The following is a 21457-nucleotide window of genomic DNA, read 5'->3' as shown; positions in this document are numbered from 1 at the left end:
AGCCGATTTGTGAGGCAAGACTTGCCCTGGGTAAAGCCATGCTGACTTTGTTCCATTAAACCATGTCTTTCTATATGTTCTGTGATTTTGATATTTGGAACACTTTCCACTATTTTTCCTGGCACTGAAGTCAGGCTAACCGGTCTGTAGTTTCCCGGATCGCCCTGGAGCCCTTTTTAAATATTGGGGTTACATTTGCTATCCTCCAGTCTTCAGGTACAATGGATGATTTTAATGATAAGTTACAAATTTTTACTAATAGGTCTGAAATTTCATTTTTTAGTTCCTTCAGAACTCTGGGGTGTATACCATCTGGTCCAGGTGATTTACTACTCTTAAGTTTGTCAATCAGGTCTACCACATCTTCTAGGCTCACCGTGATTTGATTCAGTCCATCTGAATCATTACCCATGAAAACCTTCTCCATTACGGGTACCTCCCCAACATCCTCTTCAGTAAACACCGAAGCAAAGAAATCATTTAATCTTTCCACGATGGCCTTATCTTCTCTAAGTGCCCCTTTAACCCCTCGATCATCTAACGGTCCAACTGACTCCCTCACAGGCTTTCTGCTTCGGATATATTTTAAAAAGGTTTTACTGTGAGTTTTTGCCTCTACGGCCAACTTCTTTTCACATTCTCTCTTAGCCTGTCTTATCAATGTCTTACATTTAACTTGCCAACATTTATGCATTATCCTATTTTCTTCTTGATAAGACAGGTGAAGAGAGAACTTGAAATGAAGTTGACTGTAGAGGCAAACACTTTGTAAATGTATCTGAATCAAGAAGCCTCTGAGGGAGTCGATTGGATGTTAGATGATCGAGGGGTTAAAGGGGCTCTTAAGGAAGATAAGGCCATCGTGGAAAGACTAAATTAATTCTTTGCTTCAATGTTTATTAATGAGGTTGTTGGGAAGATACCCATTCTGGAAACTGTGTTTAAGGTTGATGAGTCAGATGAACTGAAGCAAATTACAGTGAACCTGGAAGATGGAATGCGGCAGATTCATAAACTGAAGAGTAGCAAATCACCCGGACCAGATGGTATATCCCTCAGGATTCTGAAAGAGCTCAAAAAAATAATTAAAATTAAAAAATTTTAAAATCTGCTCGCGGGTTGAAAACCGGACGCTCAATTATGCCGGCGTCCGTTTTCCGAACCCGTGGCTGTCAGTGGGTCCGAGAACTGACATCAGCAAAATTGAGCGTCGGTTGTCAAACCCGCTGACAGCCGCCACTCCTGTCAAAAAGTGTCCCTAGCGCCTCCTTTTACCGCGGGCCCTAATTAGCATATTTTAATTTACTGGATCGCGTGCACAGGACACCCGCTCTCCCGCGTTTCTTTCTGTATCAGCCTGTTAGTGTCCAAGAATGTCTCCCATCCGGCCCTGCCGCTTTTCTCCATGCAAACCCTCCCTCCTGTAAAGGCATCAACCCCAGCCCCATATGCCTCCCCTGCCCCCTCCCAGCACCCCTCCTCTCCCTTCTTCCATGAACATTGATGATTTCCACTTTCTTCTTGTCCCTTCTGCACATTCTCCCTGTTCTTCTCTTACAATCCCACCGCTGCCCTTCATCCTTTCATGGATGTAGCAGACAAAAATGTCATCACCCTTCTTTACTGCCTGAGCTGTTCCCCCCCCCCCCCCCCCCCCCCCATTTCCCAATCTTCTTCGCTGTACTCAAAGTAACATAGTAACGATTGCAGAAGAAGAACAAATAGTCCATCCAGGTTACCCAGCAAGTTTCTTATGATAGGAACTGCCACTCCGTGCAGGTTACCCCCATGTTTCTATTAAAGGTAGTAACTGCCGCTCCGCACAGGTTACCCCCATGCCTTCTCTTAAGGGTAGTAACTGCCGCTCTGTGCAGGTTACCCCCATGTTTCTGTTAAGGGCAGTAACTGCCGCTCCGTGCAGGTTACCCCCATGTTTCTGTTAAGGGCAGTAACTGCCGCTCCGTGCAGGTTACCCCCATGTTTCTGTTAAGGTAGTAACTGCCGCTCCGTGCAGGTTACCCCCATGTTTCTGTTAAGGGCAGTAACTGCCGCTCCGTGCAGGTTACCCCCATGTTTCTGTTAAGGGTAGTAACTGTTGCTCCATTCAGTTTACCCCCATGTTTCTGTTTAGGACTGTAACTGCCGCTCCATTCAGGTTACCCCCATGTTTCTGTTAAGGGCAGTAACTGCCGCTCCGTGCAGGTTACCCCAATGTTTCTGTTAAGGGTAGTAACTGCCGCTCCGTGCAGGTTACCCCCATGTTTCTGTTAAGGGTAGTAACTGCCGCTCCGTGCAGGTTACCCCCATGTTTCTGTTAAGGGTAGTAACTGCCGCTCCGTGCAGGTTACCCCCATGCCTTCTGTTAAGGGTAGTAACTGCCGCTCCGTGCAGGTTACCCCCATGCCTTCTGTTAAGGGTAGTAACTGCCGCTCCGTGCAGGTTACCCCCATGCCTTCTGTTAAGGGTAGTAACTGCCGCTCCGTGCAGGTTACCCCCATGCCTTCTGTTAAGGGTAGTAACTGCCGCTCCGTGCAGGTTACCCCCATGCCTTCTGTTAAGGGTAGTAACTGCCGCTCCATGCAGGTTACCCCCATGCCTTCTGTTAAGGGTAGTAACTGCCGCTCCGTGCAGGTTACCCCCATGCCTTCTGTTAAGGGTAGTAACTGCCGCTCCATGCAGGTTACCCCCATGCCTTCTGTTAAGGGTAGTAACTGCCGCTCCATGCAGGTTACCCCCATGTTTCTGTTAAGGGCAGTAACTGCCGCTCCGTGCAGGTTACCCCCATGTTTCTGTTAAGGGTAGTAACTGCCGCTCCGTGCAGGTTACCCCCATGTTTCTGTTAAGGGTAGTAACTGCAGTTCTGTGCAGGTTACCCCAATCTGAAATGTTACACTTAAAGTTAATGGAGGTTGCTCTATCCCTTGCCTTTTTTCTGAGATCTCTTTCTATGGTTTGCTTTTACTTTTCCAGCCTTCTTGGAACCAATACTGTGCTCTTTTCCTCTTAACTCTATTTCCTTTCCAAATATAAAGTTTTGTCGCCCTTTCAGTGACCCCATGTAGTTTAACCCACTCTTCCTCTGGGTCACTGCTGTTCTGCTGAACATCAGAGCCTTCTTCATTTTAACCTTTTACTGTAATATATACATTTCCTGAATTATCAAGAAGGCTGCTCACCCCACAAAAATGTTGCTAGCAGTAATTTTATTATGGATTTAACATTTGCTTGGTTATAATTTGTAAATATTACTGCCTTTAACAGAAACATGGGGGTAACCTGCGTGGAGCGGCAGTTACTGCCCTTTCAGAAGGCATGGGGTAACCTGCATGGAGCGGCAGTTACTGCCCTTTCAGAAGGCATGGGGGTAACGTGCATGGAGTGGCAGTTACTGCCCTTAACAGAAGGCATGGGTGTAACCTGCATGGAGCGGCAGTTACTGCCCTTAACAGAAGGCACTGGGGTAACCTGCATGGAGCGGCAGTTACTGCCCTTAACAGAAGGCATTGGGGTAACCTGCACGGAGCAGCAGTTACTTAACAGAAGGCATTGGGGTAACCTGCACGGAGCAGCAGTTACTTAACAGAAGGCACGGGGGTAACCTGCACGGAGTGGCATTTACTATCATTAACAGAAGGCATTGGGGCAAGCTACACGGAGTGGCAGTGCAAGTTACCTCCATGCGTTCTGTTAAGGGCAGTAACTTTCGCTCCGTGCAGGTTGCCCCATGTGCCTGTTTAAGGGTAAGACTAGTGTGTGACTACGTGTATAGGTCAGTGCATGGATGTGAGCTTTTTATAATCTAATTTCTGGGATAATGCGAGCACCCCACAGCATGCAGGTCAGTGTGAATTGCCCTCCACCCCAGAGATGGCTGTGTGTCAGGCATGGGGAGGAGATCCTGCAGCTGTGCTTTATACACTGTCCTGCTCTGCTTCTCACTAGATAAATATTCTGTGTCCTGCTGCTGGCTGAGTCCTCTGTGTTTTCTTCTCCAGGGGGTTTATTTTACATTTACTTTTCCTCTCTGTCATATCCTCTTCTTTAGTTTGTGGCACAGCTGTGATATTTAAAGACGTGGATCACAGGGCGAAAGAGAGAGCTGAGCAAAAGAAGGGTAGTAACTGCCGCTCCATTCAGTGACCCCCATGCCTTCTGTTAAGGGTAGTAGCTGCCGCTCCGTGCAGGTTACCTCCAGGCTTTCTGTTAAGGGTAGTAACTGCCACTCCGTGCAGGTTGCCCCCATGCCTTCTGTTAAGGGTAGTAGCTGCCGCTCCGTGCAGGTTACCTCCAGGCTTTCTGTTAAGGGTAGTAACTGCCACTCCGTGCAGGTTACCCCAGTGCCTTCTGTTAAGGGTTGTAACTGCCACTCCATTCAGTGACCCCCATGCCTTCTGTTAAGGGTAGTAGCTGCCGCTCCATGCAGGTTACCTCCAGGCTTTCTGTTAAGGGTAGTAACTGCCGCTCCATGCAGGTTACCCCCATGCCTTCTGTTACGGGTAGTAACTGCCACTCCGTGCAGGTTACCCCATGCCTTCTGTTACGGGTAGAAACTGCCGCTCCGTGCAGGTTACCCCCATGCCTTCTGTTACGGGTAGTAACTGCCGCTCCGTGCAGGTTACCCCCATGCCTTCTGTTAAGGTAGTAACTGCCGCTCCGTGCAGGTTACCCCATGCCTTCTGTTACGGGTAGTAACTGCCGCTCCGTGCAGGTTACCCCATGCCTTCTGTTACGGGCAGTAACTGCCGCTCCATGCAGGTTACCCCATGTTTCTGTTAAGGGAACGCCGAATGAACAGTATCCATGCACTGACGTGTACATCGGAACAGAGGAGAGAGCAGACAGATGGAGACACAAATCTCAGGGCAGGGGACTCAGCTCCCTGTGGACAGGACAGCACAGGTGTTAACCCCCCCCCGAGGGAGGGAGAAAGCTCGGCTCTGGGGAGGCTGCTTTCACTGCTTCTGTGTGGGTTGTGCAGTTAAGGACTTACCTGAACATGTAATAAAATGCTCTCTTTTAGTCAGTGCTTAGAGAACTGGGCTGAGAACCAGGGAAACCAGAATTCAGATCTCACTTCCTCTTCTGATAACGCTTTGTGACCTTGGAGTAGCCTGGAAAGCTGCCAAAAATTCAAAGGAGGGCCCTTCAATTATATCTGAATTATTTTTGCAGAATTTGCTTTTATTAGGTCATAAAAAGGCTCATTACACTCGGATTATAACACTCGGGCACATACATGAATGTGCTATTCTTATTTTCATGACCCTGCTGACTGTATTTTACTATATCTGCACTGGTATTTATTTACGTATTTATTTAAAACATTTCCATTCCGCCTATGTAAATTCCTAGTCGAATTTTAAAAAAATACATCCAGAATAGAAACATAAAATATCAAGAAAACATAAAAAACCTCATTAAAAACATTAAAGTAAGAACATATTCAAAACATAATAAACTCAACGAATCACTACATGTTGATTAGCGGGGGAGGGTGGGGGCAGACTGGGGGTATGAGGTGAGTAAGTGCCTGGTAAGAAGTGAGCAGTGTCCAGCCTTCTGAATCCTGGGTAGCTCCTGTTCCTCGCTAGCGAGCGTGGACCATGTTCTAAAGTGTTAGCTGTGTTATTATGCTACTGATGTACGGAGGTGTTAAGATTACTGTATTTTACTGATGTATTGAGTATTGTAGTACCTTGTTTGATGGAAGCCACTTGAGGTCAGACTTTGATATGAGGAAAGCAGTATAAAAATATAACTTCAGGTATCATAACAACTTTATCTCCCCTTGCCTCGAGTATCCGCTTAGATTGTAAGCTCTCTGGGGCAGGGACGTATAATGCTGTAAGCTGCCTCAAGCATCATTAGGCAAGGCAGGCTAAAAATCCCCTCTGAGTGGGCAGTGCAACGAGGCTGTAACACTCAGCCTTCCCCAGCACAGCCCGGGTATCAGAAACTGTTTCATGCCCCAGAATCTCACCTCTTAATGAATAAGCTGGCTGGAAGATGTGACCACGTAATGTGGTGTCTGCACACAGAGAGCTGAGTGTGGCTCCAGCATCCAAGATCAGAGAGCTGAGTGTGGCTCCAGCATCCAAGATCAGAGAGCTGAGAGTGGCCCCTGGTGTCCAAGATCAGAGAGCTGAGTGTGGCTGCTGGTGTCCAAGATCAGAGAGCTGAGTGTGGCCCCTGGTGTCCAAGATCAGAGATCTGGGAGTGGCCCCTGGTGTCCAAGATCAGAGAGCTGAGAGTGGCCCCTGGTGCCCAAGATCAGAGAGCTGAGAGTGGCCCCTGGTGTCCAAGATCAGAGAGCTGAGTGTGGCTCCAGCATCCAAGATCAGAGAGCTGAATGTGGCCCCTGGTGTCCAAGATCAGAGAGCTGAGAGTGGCCCCTGGTGTCCAAGATCAGAGAGCTGGGAGTGGCCCCTGGTGTCCAAGATCAGAGAGCTGAGAGTGGCCCCTGGTGACCAAGATCGGAGAGCGGAGTGTGGCTCCAGCATCCAAGATCAGAGAGCTGAGTGTGGCCCCTGGTGTCCAAGATCGGAGAGCGAAGTGTGGCTCCAGCATCCAAGATCAGAGAGCTGAGTGTGGCCCCTGGTGTCCAAGAGCAGAGTGTGGCTCCAGCATCCAAGATCAGAGAGCTGAGTGTGGTCCCTGGTGTCCAAGATCAGAGAGTGGAGTGTGGCTCCAGCATCCAAGATCAGAGAGCTGAATGTGGCCTCTGGTGTCCAAGATCAGAGAGTGGAGTGTGCCTCCAGCATTCAAGATCAGAGAGCTGAATGTGGCCCTTGGTGTCCAAGATCAGAGAGTGGAGTGTGGCTCCAGCATTCAAGATCAGAGAGCTGAGTGTGGCCCCTGGTGTCCAAGATCAGAGAGTGGAGTGTGGCTCCAGTATCCAAGATCAGAGAGCTGAGTGTGGCCCCTGGTGTCCAAGATCAGAGAGTGGAGTGTGGTTCCAGTATCCAAGATCAGAGAGCTGAGTGTGGCCCCTGGTGTCCAAGATCAGAGAGTGGAGTGTGGCTCCAGCATCCAAGATCAGAGAGTTGAGTGTGGCCCCTGGTGTCCAAGATCAGAGCTGAGTGTTGCACTCCCCAGCATCGAAGATCAGAGAGAGCTGAGTGTGGCCCCAGCATCCAAGCACAGATAGCCATGTGCATTCACCCAGCCCCCCACCCTCGGTGTCCAAGTTCAGAGAGCTGAGTGTGGCCCCGAGAGGCAGAAAGAGCTACTCATGGACCCTAAGCCCCTAGCATTCTGCTCTGAGTGTCCTGACCTAGCAGGGGCCAGCGTGGTTCACTCCCTGGGTGAGCAGGTCCTGTTTCTGACGTGCATGGTGAGGACGTGCTGGATGAGTACAGTCCTGTTTGTGCCTTTAGAGCCAAGCATGCACCCCTGCCCTCTCTGGGACTGACGCCTGCCTTTATTTAATGGAGCAGTAAACGCTAATGTTTTACATGACTGCAATCACCATTTCACCAGAAATACCATTTATTCTTCTATAATATGGAGTTTTTTGTTTCCCGATATAAGTACACTAAGAGAGTAATCAAAAATTAGTATAAATTCTGTGGAAAAAATTCTGTGGAAAAAAAACTAGAAAAATTTCTGTGTAAAACAGAAATGACAATAACCAGGAAAAATAGTGGAAAGTGTTCTAAACATCAAAATCACAGAACATATAGAAAGACATGGTTTAATGGAACAAAGTCAGCATGGCTTTACCCAGGGCAAGTCTTGCCTCACAAATCTGCTTCACTTTTTTGAAGGAGTTAATAAACATGTGGATAAAGGTGAACCGGTAGATATAGTATACTTGGATTTTCAGAAGGCGTTTGACAAAGTTCCTCATGAGAGGCTTCTAGGAAAAGTAAAAAGTCATGGGATAGGTGGCGATGTCCTTTCGTGGATCACAAACTGGCTAAAAGACAGGAAACAGAGAGGAGGATTGAATGGGCAATTTTCTCAGTGGAAGGGAGTGGACAGTGCAGTGCCTCAGGGATCTGTGTTGGGACCCTTACTGTTCAATATATTTATAAATGATCTGGAAAGAAATACGACGAGTGAGATAATCAAATTTGCAGATGATACAAAATTGTTCAGAGTAGTTAAATCACGAGCAGATTGTGATAAATTGCAGGAAGACCTTGTGAGACTGGAAAATTGGGCATCCAAATGGCAAATGAAATTTAATGTGGATAAGTGCAAGGTGATGCATGTAGGGAAAAATAACCCATGCTATAGTTACACAATGTTAGGTTCCATATTAGGAGCTACAACCCAAGAAAGAGATCTAAGCATCATAGTGGATAACACATTGAAATCGTCGGCTCAGTGTGCTGCAGCAGTCAAAAAAGCAAACAGAATGTTAGGAATTATTAGAAAGGGAATGGTTAATAAAACAGAAAATGTCATAATGCCTCTGTATCGCTCCATGGTGAGACCGCAACTTGAATACTGTGTACAATTCTGGTCGCCGCATCTCAAAAAAGATATAATTGCGATGGAGAAGGTACAGAGAAGGGCTACCAAAATGATAAAGGGGATGGAACAGCTCCCCTATGAGGAAAGGCTGAAGAGGTTAGGGCTGTTCAGCTTGGAGAAGAGACGACTGAGGGGGGATATGATAGAGGTGTTTAAAATCATGAGAGGTCTAGAACGGGTAGATGTGAATCGGTTATTTAATCTTTCGGATAATAGAAAGACTAGGGGGCACTCCATGAAGTTAGCAAGTAGCACATTTAAAACTAATCGGAGAAAGTTCTTTTTTACTCAACGCACAATTAAACTCTGGAATTTGTTGCCAGAGGATGTGGTTAGTGCAGTTAGTGTAGCTGGGTTAAAAAAAGGTTTGGATAAGTTCTTGGAGGAGAAGTCCATTAACGGCTGTTAATCAAATTTACTTAGGGAATAGCCACTGCTATTAATTGCATCAGTAGCATGGGAACTTCTTAGTGTTTGGGTACTTGCCAGGTTCTTGTGGCCTGGATTGGCCACTGTTGGAAACAGGATGCTGGGCTTGAGGGACCCTTGGTCTGACTCAGCATGGCAGTTTCTTATGTTCTTATGTAATTGGTAAAACAGATCTGTCATGAAGCTTAATTAGATATAACCTGGATTAAATCAGGCCGTTACTTGGCACGTCACACGTACAGGTTACACTAGCACGGCGCAGGGTGGCTGCCTCATAAGAGCTATAAATATTAAAATCCAAGAAGAGTGAAAGCGGTAAGTAATTAGCAGAAAGCGTAGAGACGCGTAGGGAAGCTCGCGATTAACTACATTCACGGTATATTACGCGGCTCTCGTCGTCCAGCTGTACAGAAGTCTAAGCAGGGATTGTTACAGAGGGCATTAACACGCACTGGGTCACCGGGAGCAGCGGCCAGTCAGGTTTACGTTCATAGAAACCGAGAACCAGGGTAATGATGGCAGACACGTCTGCCCGCCAAGCTTCGCTCCATGCAGATAACCCATAAACATTTCAGCTGGCAACGTTTTTTACTGGGTGAGGAGCCTTCCTGAAAGTCCAGGCAGTGCTGCTTGACGAGCTTTGCTTATGGCCTCGGCCACAGAAGCCGTCCTGTGCCTTTTCCCTTACATCTTCATATCAGTAGCCCAGTCCGTAGGAGTCGGGGCCCCTTGGTTGTGGTCTGAATCCCATTCCCCATTTTCTCCCCTGCCATCAGAGCCTATTGGTTAAGGGTAGTAATCCCCATGCCTTCTGCTAAGGGCAGTAACCGCCGCACCAGCAAGTTTACCCTCTGCATGCTTTTCCCCTTTTCCGTCACGTTGCAGCCGCATTAAAAGCCGCAACATGTCTTTTAAGCAGTTCATAATCCAGAACAGTGACGGAGCCACAGGTGGGCCATGGCCACCTGCTTAGGGCTCAAGCTCACGCTATCATATTGTATTCATGATGTCATTCTTTACTCCAGTGTTTTGTTCATGATTTAAATTGTTGTTTTTTTATTTTATGTTCTTATTTATTTATGTGTTACCGACTTTCGGACATTATTTACGATTTTTATATATGTGGGTTTTATTCATGTATGTCTTGTATTGTTCATTTTGTTTATTTATTTGTCAATTTTAGCCCCTGAGGCAGCCCCTGGTGGGGCGAAACTCGGTCTGAGTTGGGCATACGTACAAATATATGTCGCCACGCAAATAAAGGTTTAACTTGGACATTTCCTGGTGTCTAATCTACATTAGATAGATATAGATACAGTCCCTAGAGCGACTGCACTCTACAATATCAGCTGTCATCCATATCATGCGTGTGAGCAAATACTGAGGTCACTTCCCCAGAGTTTGGAAAGTCGTAAACAGAAATCTGTAGCACTGAATGTAATAATCTCCTTTGTCTATACGCCCATAACAGGCGCAGCCAGGAAGCCTCAGAGAGGGAGGTGGGTGATTTTGGTGGCAGGCAGGAGCAGCTAACGCAGGGGTCGGGAACCTTTTAGGCTGAGAGAGCCAGGAACACCACATATTTTTTTTTTTTTTTTGTATAATGTTTTTATTGAGAACTTTTGAACAAACCCCAGAGAGGCAAACAGTAAGATCAGCCCAATACAAATTCAGGTGTAAACAAGGTTACAGATTGTACAAAAAGCAGAATAAGCATAAAAACAACACAACATAACAGCCTCCCTAGTACTCTACAAGACAAGCAACCAGAAACCAAAATATCTGAACACCTTACAATGCCTTCCCTCTGTAAAACCCGCCCCCTCCCTACTTCCCCCCTTTGCCCCCCCCCCCTTCCCCCCTTCCCCGTGAGTGGTAGCACCGGCTTTTAAAGCCGCCAGAGAGAGTACAGGCCCCGGCAGGAAGAATGCCGTGATATAGGAAACAGATCAACCCATAAGAGAGACACCCTGAGTCCCATACCGAGCAGTCAAATTCCAGACCCGTCAAAGTGTGGAGGGAGTGAGGTAGGTCTGCATTGGGAGCCAAGTGAGCTGAAAGTCTTTCCGTTTTTTATCACAGAATCCTTGACTACAGTGGTATTCCAAGCCAAATAGCTTGACCAGATTCCGGAACCAATGTTCATGCAGGGGAACCAGCTCGGACACCCAATGTAGTAGTATTAAACGCTTCCCCACCAAACTGGCCTTCCAAATAAACCGTAGGTGGGCATCAGAAAGCCCCCCTATCGGAGGCAGGGAGAACACCAAAGAGCCACAGCATGGGACATGTGGGGAGGGACCTATTCAGCAAAGAGCAACAAGTCAGCCGGACATCCCTCCAGAAAATCTGGACCGCCGGGCAATCCCAAAAGAAATGCTCTAGCGATCCCGGGGACAGAGCACATCTAGAGCAGTCCGGAGAATCTGCAATGCCCATGGTGTGGGCCCTGTCTTTGCCAATATAGACTCGTCTCAAGAATTTATAACAGGTTTCTCTATGCAGCACGCAGTCTGAATACTGGGGGATAAGTATAAAGCACTGAATAAATTCCAGTCTGGTGAGGGCAAACGGCTCCCACTGTGCCCATTTCTGATAGACTCCCGTAAACGTGTCCCACATAAAATGCCTAGGGAGAGCCCTGCAGAAGTGTGCAATCCGGGGTTTTTTTCCCGTAGAGGGGAAAATTAAATCATATAAGGCCCAAAAGGCGGCAGAAGGCCCTACCTCCTTTTTCCTTTGCCACAAAAAGCTGCGCAACTGTATGAAGGCATAAGCATCTTGGGTTGGCAACTGAAAAGCAGCCTGCAGTGAAGAAAACTGTTGTAACTGGCCCGTATTTCTATCATAACACTGATGCACCCACACTAAGCCCTTACCCTTCCACCTGTGGAACGTCGAGGGAGCTCCCGCAGGGGGAAAAAGCTGGTTATCACAGATTGTCAAGCAAGGAGTCAGTATATTGGTAAGGCCAACCTTGCCACACAAATATGCCCAAGCCTTGCGGCATGCCCCTAAAAAGGGCTGGAGCCGAACCTCAGCCCGTATCCCATCCCGTGGTATCTGCAAAAGGGGATTCAGAGAAGGGTATGCCCACCACTGCGACAAAGCAGATATTGGCGTGTAAAAGGACGTACCGCCCACAATATCCCGTATGTGCCGTAAGAGGCAAGCAAGGTTATATATGCGAAAATTGGGGCAGTTAAGGCCTCCCTTATCCCCAGGTTGCATCAAAACATTAAGTGCGATACGGGCTTTCTTTCCCTGCCATATAAATTTCCGCAATACACTATGGAGTTGGGTCAAGTCTCTAGCAGTAAGCCATAATGGTGCCATTTGCATTACATATAGCCATTTGGGCAAAACCATCATTTTAACCAGTTGAATCCTGCCGGTCATAGAAATGGGGAATCCCTGCCACTTAGACAGGAGCTGAGTAGTGGCCCGCAACAGCGGGTCGATATTAACCTTATAGAAGTCTGGGAAATTTACTGGTATTTTAATACCTAAATAGTTCATGACATCGTCCGCGAAGGCAGCAACTTTAAACATATGATCCCCCTCACCAAAACCTGTTATTTCTGGCGTGGAGACTATTTTTCTCAATAAGGGGTCGATAGCTAAAATATAAAGTAGGGGAGATAAGGGACATCCCTGCCGTACCCCCCGCCCTATGTGAACCGCTCCGGATTTGGTTCCATTTGCCACAATGTAAGAGAGGGGTTGCGAATAAAGTAAAGTTAGATAGGTAAGGAAGTTGCCCCGTATCCCATACCGTGGGAGGACAGAAAACAGATAGGGCCAGGCCACTCTATCGAAGGCCTTTTCGGAATCAAACCCTATAGCTAGGGCCGGTAAATCCAGTGAAAGGGTTGAGGACATGGCTGACAGAAGCCGAACAATATGGCCACAAGCCGGTCTATTTTTAACAAAGCCCACTTGCGCAGTTGAAATAAGGTGGGGTAAGAGGTGCCCCATCCTATCAGCCAAAATTTTCAAATCACAGTTGAGTAAAGAAATGGGTCTGTACGAACCCGGCAATAACGGATCTTTACCCGGTTTCGGCAGGACCGTAATGTGGGCTGTGTTAAAATGGCTAGGTAATTTGTTCAACTCAATGGCCGAATTGTAAAACTTAGTCAGAGGCTCAGAAAGATGGAAACGAAGCATCCTATAAAAATCAAAGGAGAATCCATCCGGGCCCGGCGCTTTCGCAGGTTTACTCGTTGCGATAGCACTCAAGACTTCCAAAGACAACACTGGCCGATTGAGGAAATCCAGCTGCGAGCGGGATAAAGATGGAAGCTGTAAACCCTGAAAAAAACTCTCCTCTTCCTGTCCCTCTCCAGTTACCTCTGCCTTGTATAGGTCTTCATAGAAGTGTCTAAACACTTCGCAGATGTCTTTTTTAGAGGAGACCTTACGCCCGGCGGTGGATGTCATAGCCGGGATAAACGTTTTCCCCCTATACGAGCGAACTAAATTCGCTAAGTGTTTTCCTGCTTTATTTCCAAAGCGAAAAAAATCCCTTTCTCCCGCCTGAAACACTCTCTGTGCCCGCTGATGCAGCAGTGTATTAAGCTCATTCAGGACACTGAAATACGTCTTCCGAAGCATAGATGTCTGACCCCCTGCCATTTCCTTTTTTATGCCGTCTAATTGTCCCTCCAGTTGTAAAACCCTAGCATTCAACTTTCGCTGTCGGGATGCTATGTAGGAAATAACTTCCCCCCGGAGTACCGCTTTAGCTGCCTCCCAATACAGTTGCGGATCCCCCTCATGTTGTTTATTGTGTTTAGCATAGTCGTCCCATTTTTGCCAGAGGAAGGTCTTAAACGCTTTATCGTCCCGGAGAAAACTGGGAAACCTCCAAAATTTCTCCCCCGGGTCCCTAGCTTGAAATTGCAGGTCTACCCAGAGCAACGCGTGATCTGAAATAGCTTGTGGGCCTATGGCCGCAGTCTGAAGGCTATGAAAGCCCTTTGCGGGAACCAAAATATAATCAATACGGGACATGGTCGCGTGTGCCCTTGATATATGTGTGTAATCCCTCCCAGTCGGGTTAAGAGTACGCCAAGAATCCAAAAGAGAAAATTCCGAACACAAAAAAGGGGCGCCCCGGCATGCGTAACTCGGAGAGGGCCGTCCCTCAGGGGACTTATCTAAGGTAGGATCCGCAACCATATTAAAATCCCCAGTGACCAACACATAGCCCTTAGCATGTTCCACCAATTGAGAGAGCACATATGTAAAAAAGTCATGTGAATAAGTATTCGGGGCATATAAACAGCAAATCGTAACTAGGGTTCCTTGCAGAGTACCCGAGATGAGTATGAACCGTCCCTCAGAGTCGGTCACTGAGTTAGATATCTGAAAGGAAACATCCTTGTGTATAAGGATAGCCACCCCCCCCTTCTTCCCCTGCGCAGGCGAAAAGTGGCAGGCTCCTACCCAATTACGCTGCAGTTTACCACTTTCCTTGGCCGAAAGATGGGATTCCTGAATGCAGGCTATGGTAGGGTGGTGTTTCTTAAGTTGCTGTAACACTTTGTAACGCTTAACTGGGGATCCCAGACCGTTAACATTCCAGGATATAACCCGAATTCGGTCAGCCATCAGTACTAAAGTGAAGGCCCAGTCTGGGTTCTAACTTGAGGACAGCAGAGCTCCCTACAGTTGTTAAAGTCCCTGTCCATAGTGGACACCAACAGGTCTCCTGGAAAATCTCCAGCTCCCGGTTAGCTTCATGATCAGCTACCGAAAAGCCTACACATGCAGACAAGCTATCTCTCCATTCATACCTAGAATAGCATTCGTGCTTCCACTCACTCCCCAACTTCACCCGTCCCCCCCTCCCCCCCTGCCCCCCTCCCTTCCCCCTTTCCCCCATCCCCCACCCGAACCCTCCAACCATAACCATCAATAATTGAAACAAAACCCACAACAGTAAAGTCCAACACATCAAAAAATCCCTCGTAAGGGATTGGAGATCACGTATAGATGTGGCCAGGTGCCACAGTCCCATGGCGAATAACCCGCCAATTATATCAAAAGAAAGTACACAGCTGTTCCCTAGTAGGGTGAGTCATATTCCTGGTACTTCCCCGACATGCCGCGCAAACCCCAGGTCTGTCAGGTAGCCCAAAATCACGGTTCAGCCCCGCACAGGCCCACATAGATAGGCGTCCACACGGCAGGCCACCTAACCATTGAAACATGGAAGTCTCCATCCCGCTGTGGGTGAAATTCGCATCCTCAACCCAGGCGTCTGGCCCATCGCAAACCATTATCTGATGTGCACTCTAATTCGCGTCAGGCCGCACCAAAATCAAAAACAAAATCAACAAGCTGCCAACGATGAGGTTACACAGTACGTGGAGACGGTAACCACTTAAGCCGACTGGGAAATGTACTTATCCGTCTCTGGCGGGTGCACTGACTGTCGGGTAGACATTGTTCGGATGCCATCACTGTCCTTCCTCCATCTCCTGGTTCCACGGCAGATCATACAGGGCCAACCAGAACACGAACTCCCAAAATGGCCACCGAACTAGTGAAGATCATTGCAAGTGCGTAGTTATGAAGGTCTGAGCTTCCGCGGGCGTCTCACAAAACACCGTCTGATTGCCATGCCAGATTTTCAAGCGGGCAGGAAACTGAAGGGAGAATTTCACTTGTTTGTCAAATAGCTGCGAACAATATGGTGAGAAGCCTCTCCTTTGACCCGACACTTGAGCCGAATAATCCTGGAAGATCTTGATTGATTTGGCATCGTAAGTTAAATCGGGAGTTTTCCGGAACGCCTGGAGAATTATTTGCTTGTGAGCAAAATTGAGAATTTTTGCGATCACAAGTCATGGCCTAGTATCTCCCTCCTTCCGCTGACCTAGGCGATGTGCTCTTTCGATCTTGAAATCAGCACCCAGCTCCGGTATATGCAACGCGTCTGGGAGCCAGGATTCTAGAAAGGAGCCTAGGTTCCTTTCAATTAAAGTCTCCGGCAGACCCAAGATCCGAATGTTCGACCTCCTTGCCCGATTTTCGAGGTCATCCAGTTTAGAGGCTTGGCTGGTAACTTGCTTTTCCAACGCGTGCAGCTTCGAGGTGAGAGCCAGATTGTCGTCCTCCAGAAGGCTAACTCTCCCTTCCACCCGTTCAAATCTTGGGTTGATGTCCGCCAGCGTCGAGTGCACCTCTGATATTTGTGCCGATATCGCTGCAAGCTTTAAGTCCAGGGCTTCCATAAGGATGTTCTTGATTTGGTCCGTCATAGCTAGGGAGATATCCCCGCTGGGACGCGGCCCCGGTGAAGCCGCCATCTTAGCTTCACTCGCTTTCGGCTTTTCTTTGTCTTTTTTCCCGGTTTTTAACGGCATCCCCGGGGAAGATCTTTGCATGTAGTTGGTAATGGACATGTACCCCGCTGACCAGGGGGGCACAGAAAGGTAATGGGCGAGATTTAAAGCCGCGGCTCAAAAAACAGGAGACTGGGGCACCCGGAGCTCTGTCCTCCACGTCCGCCCTTGCTCACCACATCACGTGACCTCACCACATATTTTAAAATGTAATTCCGTGAGAGCCATACTTACTACAACCCCCTACTCTCCTGATGCCCCCAAGACTTGCCAAATTAATTTACTACAACCCCCCATCCTCCTAACACCCCCCCCCCCCCCAAGACCTGCCTAAAGTTCCTGGTGATCCAGCGGGGGTCCAGGGCTCGCAGACAAATCTTTAATAAAAAAGTAAAAATCTAACAAAATCCCCCACCCTCCTGACTCCCCCCAAGACCTCCAAAATTAATTTACTACAACCCCCCCCCCTCATGACGTCCCCCAAGACCTCCAAAATTAATTTACTACAACCCCCACCCTCCTGATCCCCCCAAGACCTGCCAAAGTCTCTGGTGGTCCAGCGGGGGTCCGGGAGCGATCTCCTGGACTTGGGCTGTCGGCTGCCAGTAGTCAAAATGGCGCCGACGGCCCTTTGCCCTCACTATGTCACTGGGGTCGACCAATGGCGGCGGTAGCCCCTGTGACATAGTAAGGGCAAAGGGCCGTCGGCTGCCAGTAATCAAAATGGCGTCGACGGCCCTTTGCCCTTACTACGTCACAGGGGCTACCACCGCCATTGGTCGACCCCAGTGACATTGTGAGGGCAAAGGGCCGTCGGCGCCATTTTGACTACTGGCAGCCGACAGCCCAAGTCCAGGAGATCGCTCCCGGACCACTCCTGGACCCCCGCTGGACCACCAGGGACTTTTGGCAGGTCTTGGGGGGGTCAGGAGGGTGGGGGATTTTGTTAGATTTTTACTTTTTTATTAAAGATTTGTCTGCGAGCCAGATGCAGCCATCAAAAGAGCCATATCTGGCTCCCGAGCCATAGGTTCCTGACCTCTGAGCTAATGTCTCGATGTCTAGTTTAATCCTGCCTCTCGCGGTCGGGTAATATTCCCCCAGACGGTAGATCCCAGATATTTGTGCATCCATGAGATAATTTCTGACCAGGGTATCTGGATCACCGGGATGTCCACCAAATGAGAAAAACCAACAGCTGTCAGGAGGAAGGTGGCCCCTAATTTGAGATAATCTAGCAGGCGGGTAGTGCCAGGAGTATAACAGCTTGCGACCACTTCCTTGGGTGGTTACACACGGAGAATTGCCCTTCCTTAGTCTCTGAAAAAAGCTTTGATGAATCTTTATTAGATTCTTCGTGGCCAATGTCTTTCGCTTAACTCTTTTCAGGGGATCTCCTACATCTTTCATTAACAGTGGGTATATTTTAGTTATCTGTCTAAATGGCTTTACCCAGCTAAATTCAGCCCTCATCTGATTAAATTCAAGAATTCAGCTGGATTAGACGGGGGCGTTCTGGAGCAGAGGGGAGTTAGTCCTTTATCTTCTGCGGCTAACCCTGGTCGGGGCGCGGGGCTGCCCTAAACAGTTGTACATAACCGGCTAACTTTAAGATAGCTGGGTACATTCAGCGGGTCGCATACACCCTGGCTGGATAGCCTGCTAGTGCTGTATAACTGCCTAACTAGCACAGCCGCACTGCAGCTAGAAAAGCAATCTGCAGTCAGGTTTCAAAGACCGAAACTTCTGCCCCTCTCCCCTGTATTCAGAGCTGGGAGGATGGGGCAGCCGGGCGGTAACTGTCTCTCCGATACTGTGAGACAGCTGAAGGACTACGTGAAGGCAATCCACTTTGGTGCAGCTCCTCTCCTGTAGCAGAGGGCAGCTGTGCAGGATCCTTGGGTGAGGCTCCTCTCCTGTAGGGTGGGACAGCTGTGCAGGATCCTTGGGTGAGGCTCCTCTCCTGTAGGGTGGGACAGCTGTGCAGGATCCTTGGGTGAGGCTCCTCTCCTGTAGGGTGGGACAGCTGTGCAGGATCCTTGGGTGAGGCTCCTCTCCTGTAGGGTGAGACAGCTGTGCAGTATCCTTGGGTGAGGTTCCTCTCCTGTAGGGTGAGAGAGCTGTGCAGGATCCTTGGGTGAGGTTCCTCTCCTGTAGGGTGGGACAGCTGTGCAGTATCCTTGGGTGAGGCTCCTCTTCTGTAGGTTGGGACAGCTGTGCAGGATCCTTGGGTGAGGCTCCTCTCCTGTAGGGTGGGACAGCTGTGCAGTATCCTTGGGTGAGGCTCCTCTCCTGTAGGGTGGGACAGCTGTGCAGGATCCTTGGGTGAGGTTCCTCTCCTGTAGGGTGGGACAGCTGTGCAGGATCCTTGGGTGAGGCTCCTCTCCTGTAGTGTGGGACAGCTGTGCAGGATCCTTGGGTGAGGCTCCTCTCCTGTAGTGTGGGACAGCTGTGCAGGATCCTTGGGTGAGGCTCCTCTCCTGTAGGGTGGGACAGCTGTGCAGTATCCTTGGGTGAGGCTCCTCTCCTGTAGGGTGAGACAGCTGTGCAGTATCCTTGGGTGAGGCTCCTCTCCTGTAGGGTGAGACAGCTGTGCAGGATCCTTGGGTGAGGCTCCTCTCCTGTAGGGTGGGCTCCCTCTCCTGTAGGGTGGGACACTGTGTATCCTTGGGTGAGGCTCCTCTCCTGTCAGGTGGGACAGCTGTGGCAGTATCCTTGGGTGAGGCTCCTCTCCTGTAGGGGTGGGACAGCTGTGCAGGATCCTTGGGTGAGGCTCCTCTCCTGTAGGGTGGGACAGCTGTGCAGGATCCTTGGGTGAAGGCTCCTCTCCTGTAGGGTGGGACAGCTGTGCAGGATCCTTGGCTGAGGCTCCTCTCCTGTAGGGTGGAATCCATGCTGGATCCTTGGGTGAGGCTCCTCTCCTGTAGGGTGGGACAGCTGTGCAGGATCCTTGGGTGAGGCTCCTCTCCTGTAGGGTGGGACAGCTGTGCAGGATCCTTGGGTGAAGGCTCCTCTCCTGTAGGGTGGGACAGCTGTGCAGGATCCTTGGCTGAGGCTCCTCTCCTGTAGGGTGGAATCCATGCTGGATCCTTGGGTGAGGCTCCTCTCCTGTAGGGTGGGACAGCTGTGCAGGATCCTTGGGTGAGGCTCCTCTCCTGTAACGTGGGACAGCTGTGCAGGATCCTTGGGTGAGGCTCCTCTCCTGTAGGGTGGGACAGCTGTGCAGGATCCTTGGGTGAGGCTCCTCTCCTGTAACGTGGGACAGCTGTGCAGGATCCTTGGGTGAGGCTCCTCTCCTGTAGGGTGGGACAGCTGTCCAGTTTCCTTGGGTGAGGCTCCTCTCCTGTAGGGTGGGACAGCTGTGCAGGATCCTTGGGTGAGGCTCCTCTCCTGTAGGGTGGGACAGCTGTGCAGGATCCTTGGGTGAAGCTCCTCTCCTATTATCTGCAGCAGCCAGCGAGTACTCTTGGATGAGTTTTTCCTGTAGAGTAACTTTTAGAAGAGTTTCTTCTTCCCTAGTGCGAGCCAGCCATGGAGTACCCTTGGGCGCAGTTTGTCTTCTGTAGGATGCTGTAGCCATGCAGTAACTCTGGCTGATGTTCCTTTCCCGTAGTTTGGGTGAGGAAGTTCCACTATAGGCTAAGATTGTTCTTGAGTAGTTTTGGGTGAATTACGGGGGATAACTGAGGCCTGATCTTGGGTGTAACCCATTCCATCTGGAGTGGGACCACCATGGAGTGACTATGGTGTGGGACAGCTGTGGCGCATTCTTGGATGGGATTCTTTTGCAGGAAGCCGGGATACGCGTTAATCCTTCCACCATTTCCCCTCTGCAGGTGCTCAGAACCCATCTCCCGCCAAGAAGCCCAGGAACCGCAGTATCTTCCATTCTCTCTTCTGCTGTTTGTGTCACGATGACTCAGAATCCATCCCCGTCAATAACAACGCCCCCCTGCTGGTGGAGGAAAATGGAACAGTCCCCAAGGTAGGTGGGGCTTTCTGTTTTGCATGAGACTTTGCTCTGCCTCAGTATCCTAAGTGAGGCATGGAAGTGGGGTGGGGAGGGGGGGAGGTGCAGGGTAGGAGGGGAGTGAGGAGAAACGGCCACGCAAATGCGGGGTAAAGAGATGCTAACACGGAAGCCTTAGTGCAGCTCTCCCAGGTCTGCAGTGTGGCTAGGCAAGGGATGCAGATGCGCTTTTCCACATGCACGCGTGTATCTGCTCACGCACACACACACACACACACACACACACACATCTCACTAACCCAAGGATGCATAAATTCCAGTGCTGGAGGGTGACGAGAAGGTCTGGTTTTCAGGACGTTCATGAGATCGGTTTGCTTATTTTTTACTGCAGAGAGCAGGATAATTAGCTCAGTTTGTATCTCCTGTGACCCCTGAGGACTGGTGTTGTGCACCTCTGCACCACAGCACGCGTACGTGTGATACCCGATACTCGCAGCACGCTGCCTGTCACACCCGCACATTACACATAGAAACAGTGCGACCCATCTGTGAGAAAACAGGGGTGAAGTGTGGTCTTCTGAGAGAGGAAGCCCCAGTGCCAAATATCGCCAGAACATTTCAGTGCCAATAAAGCAAACATTGCTGCACAAGAGCATGAAACAAGAGGACTCCGTCCGCCAAAGGGGCCTCGTCAGATCACTGCTGCAGACCTTGTAATCCTAAAGCCCCAGCCGTGCAGGCCACCTTCCTGAAAGAACAAACCCTGTAAAGGTAAAGTGGGAATCTGAGTGCGCACTCCCTGTGCGCACTCCCTGTGCGCTCTCCCCAAGAGAGTTTGTGATGAAAAGGCTGAGCTTTCCGAGTGAGCCAAGCAGATTCTGACCGGCGCAGGAGGAGGAGGCAGCTGGAAATGCCGGCATCGGGCAGCTGGTCAGTGCTGAAGCTCAGCGAGGCCCTCTCCCTTTAAAGAGCCACCCCTCCCCGGCCCCAAGCCGGCGGTTCCCTCGTGCCAACCCCACCTGGTCTGCAGGAATAACCCCCCCCTCCCCAGCCCTCCCGGCAGCCCTGACGTCCCGGCATGCCTCCCGCCTGGGCTCGCAGCCGCGGACACTTCAAATGCCTTCTTACCCCCCGGCAGCTCCAGCACGGACCCCCCCTCCTATCTCTGCCAGTCCCATTCATTCCATTTTTCATTTAGCAAATTCATCAATTGCTTAACACA

The 21457-nt window shown here is 49.5% G+C and overlaps 1 protein-coding gene across 1 annotated transcript in view; it reads left to right on the top strand.

Annotated features, from left to right (window-relative positions):
• Positions 1–21457, top strand: part of CTDSP1 (CTD small phosphatase 1) — an 89412-nt gene that overhangs the window by 29609 nt on the left and 38346 nt on the right. Inside the window, exon 2 of the mRNA XM_029605056.1 lies at positions 20102–20250. Coding sequence (XP_029460916.1) covers positions 20102–20250 — 149 coding nt within the window. The remainder of the gene's footprint in view (positions 1–20101; positions 20251–21457) is intronic.

Source organism: Rhinatrema bivittatum, chromosome 6 (assembly GCF_901001135.1).
Source record: "Rhinatrema bivittatum chromosome 6, aRhiBiv1.1, whole genome shotgun sequence".
Lineage (NCBI taxonomy): Eukaryota > Metazoa > Chordata > Amphibia > Gymnophiona > Rhinatrematidae > Rhinatrema > Rhinatrema bivittatum.
Note: the sequence above shows the minus strand (reverse complement) of the source record. Positions and strands in the feature narration are given on the sequence as shown.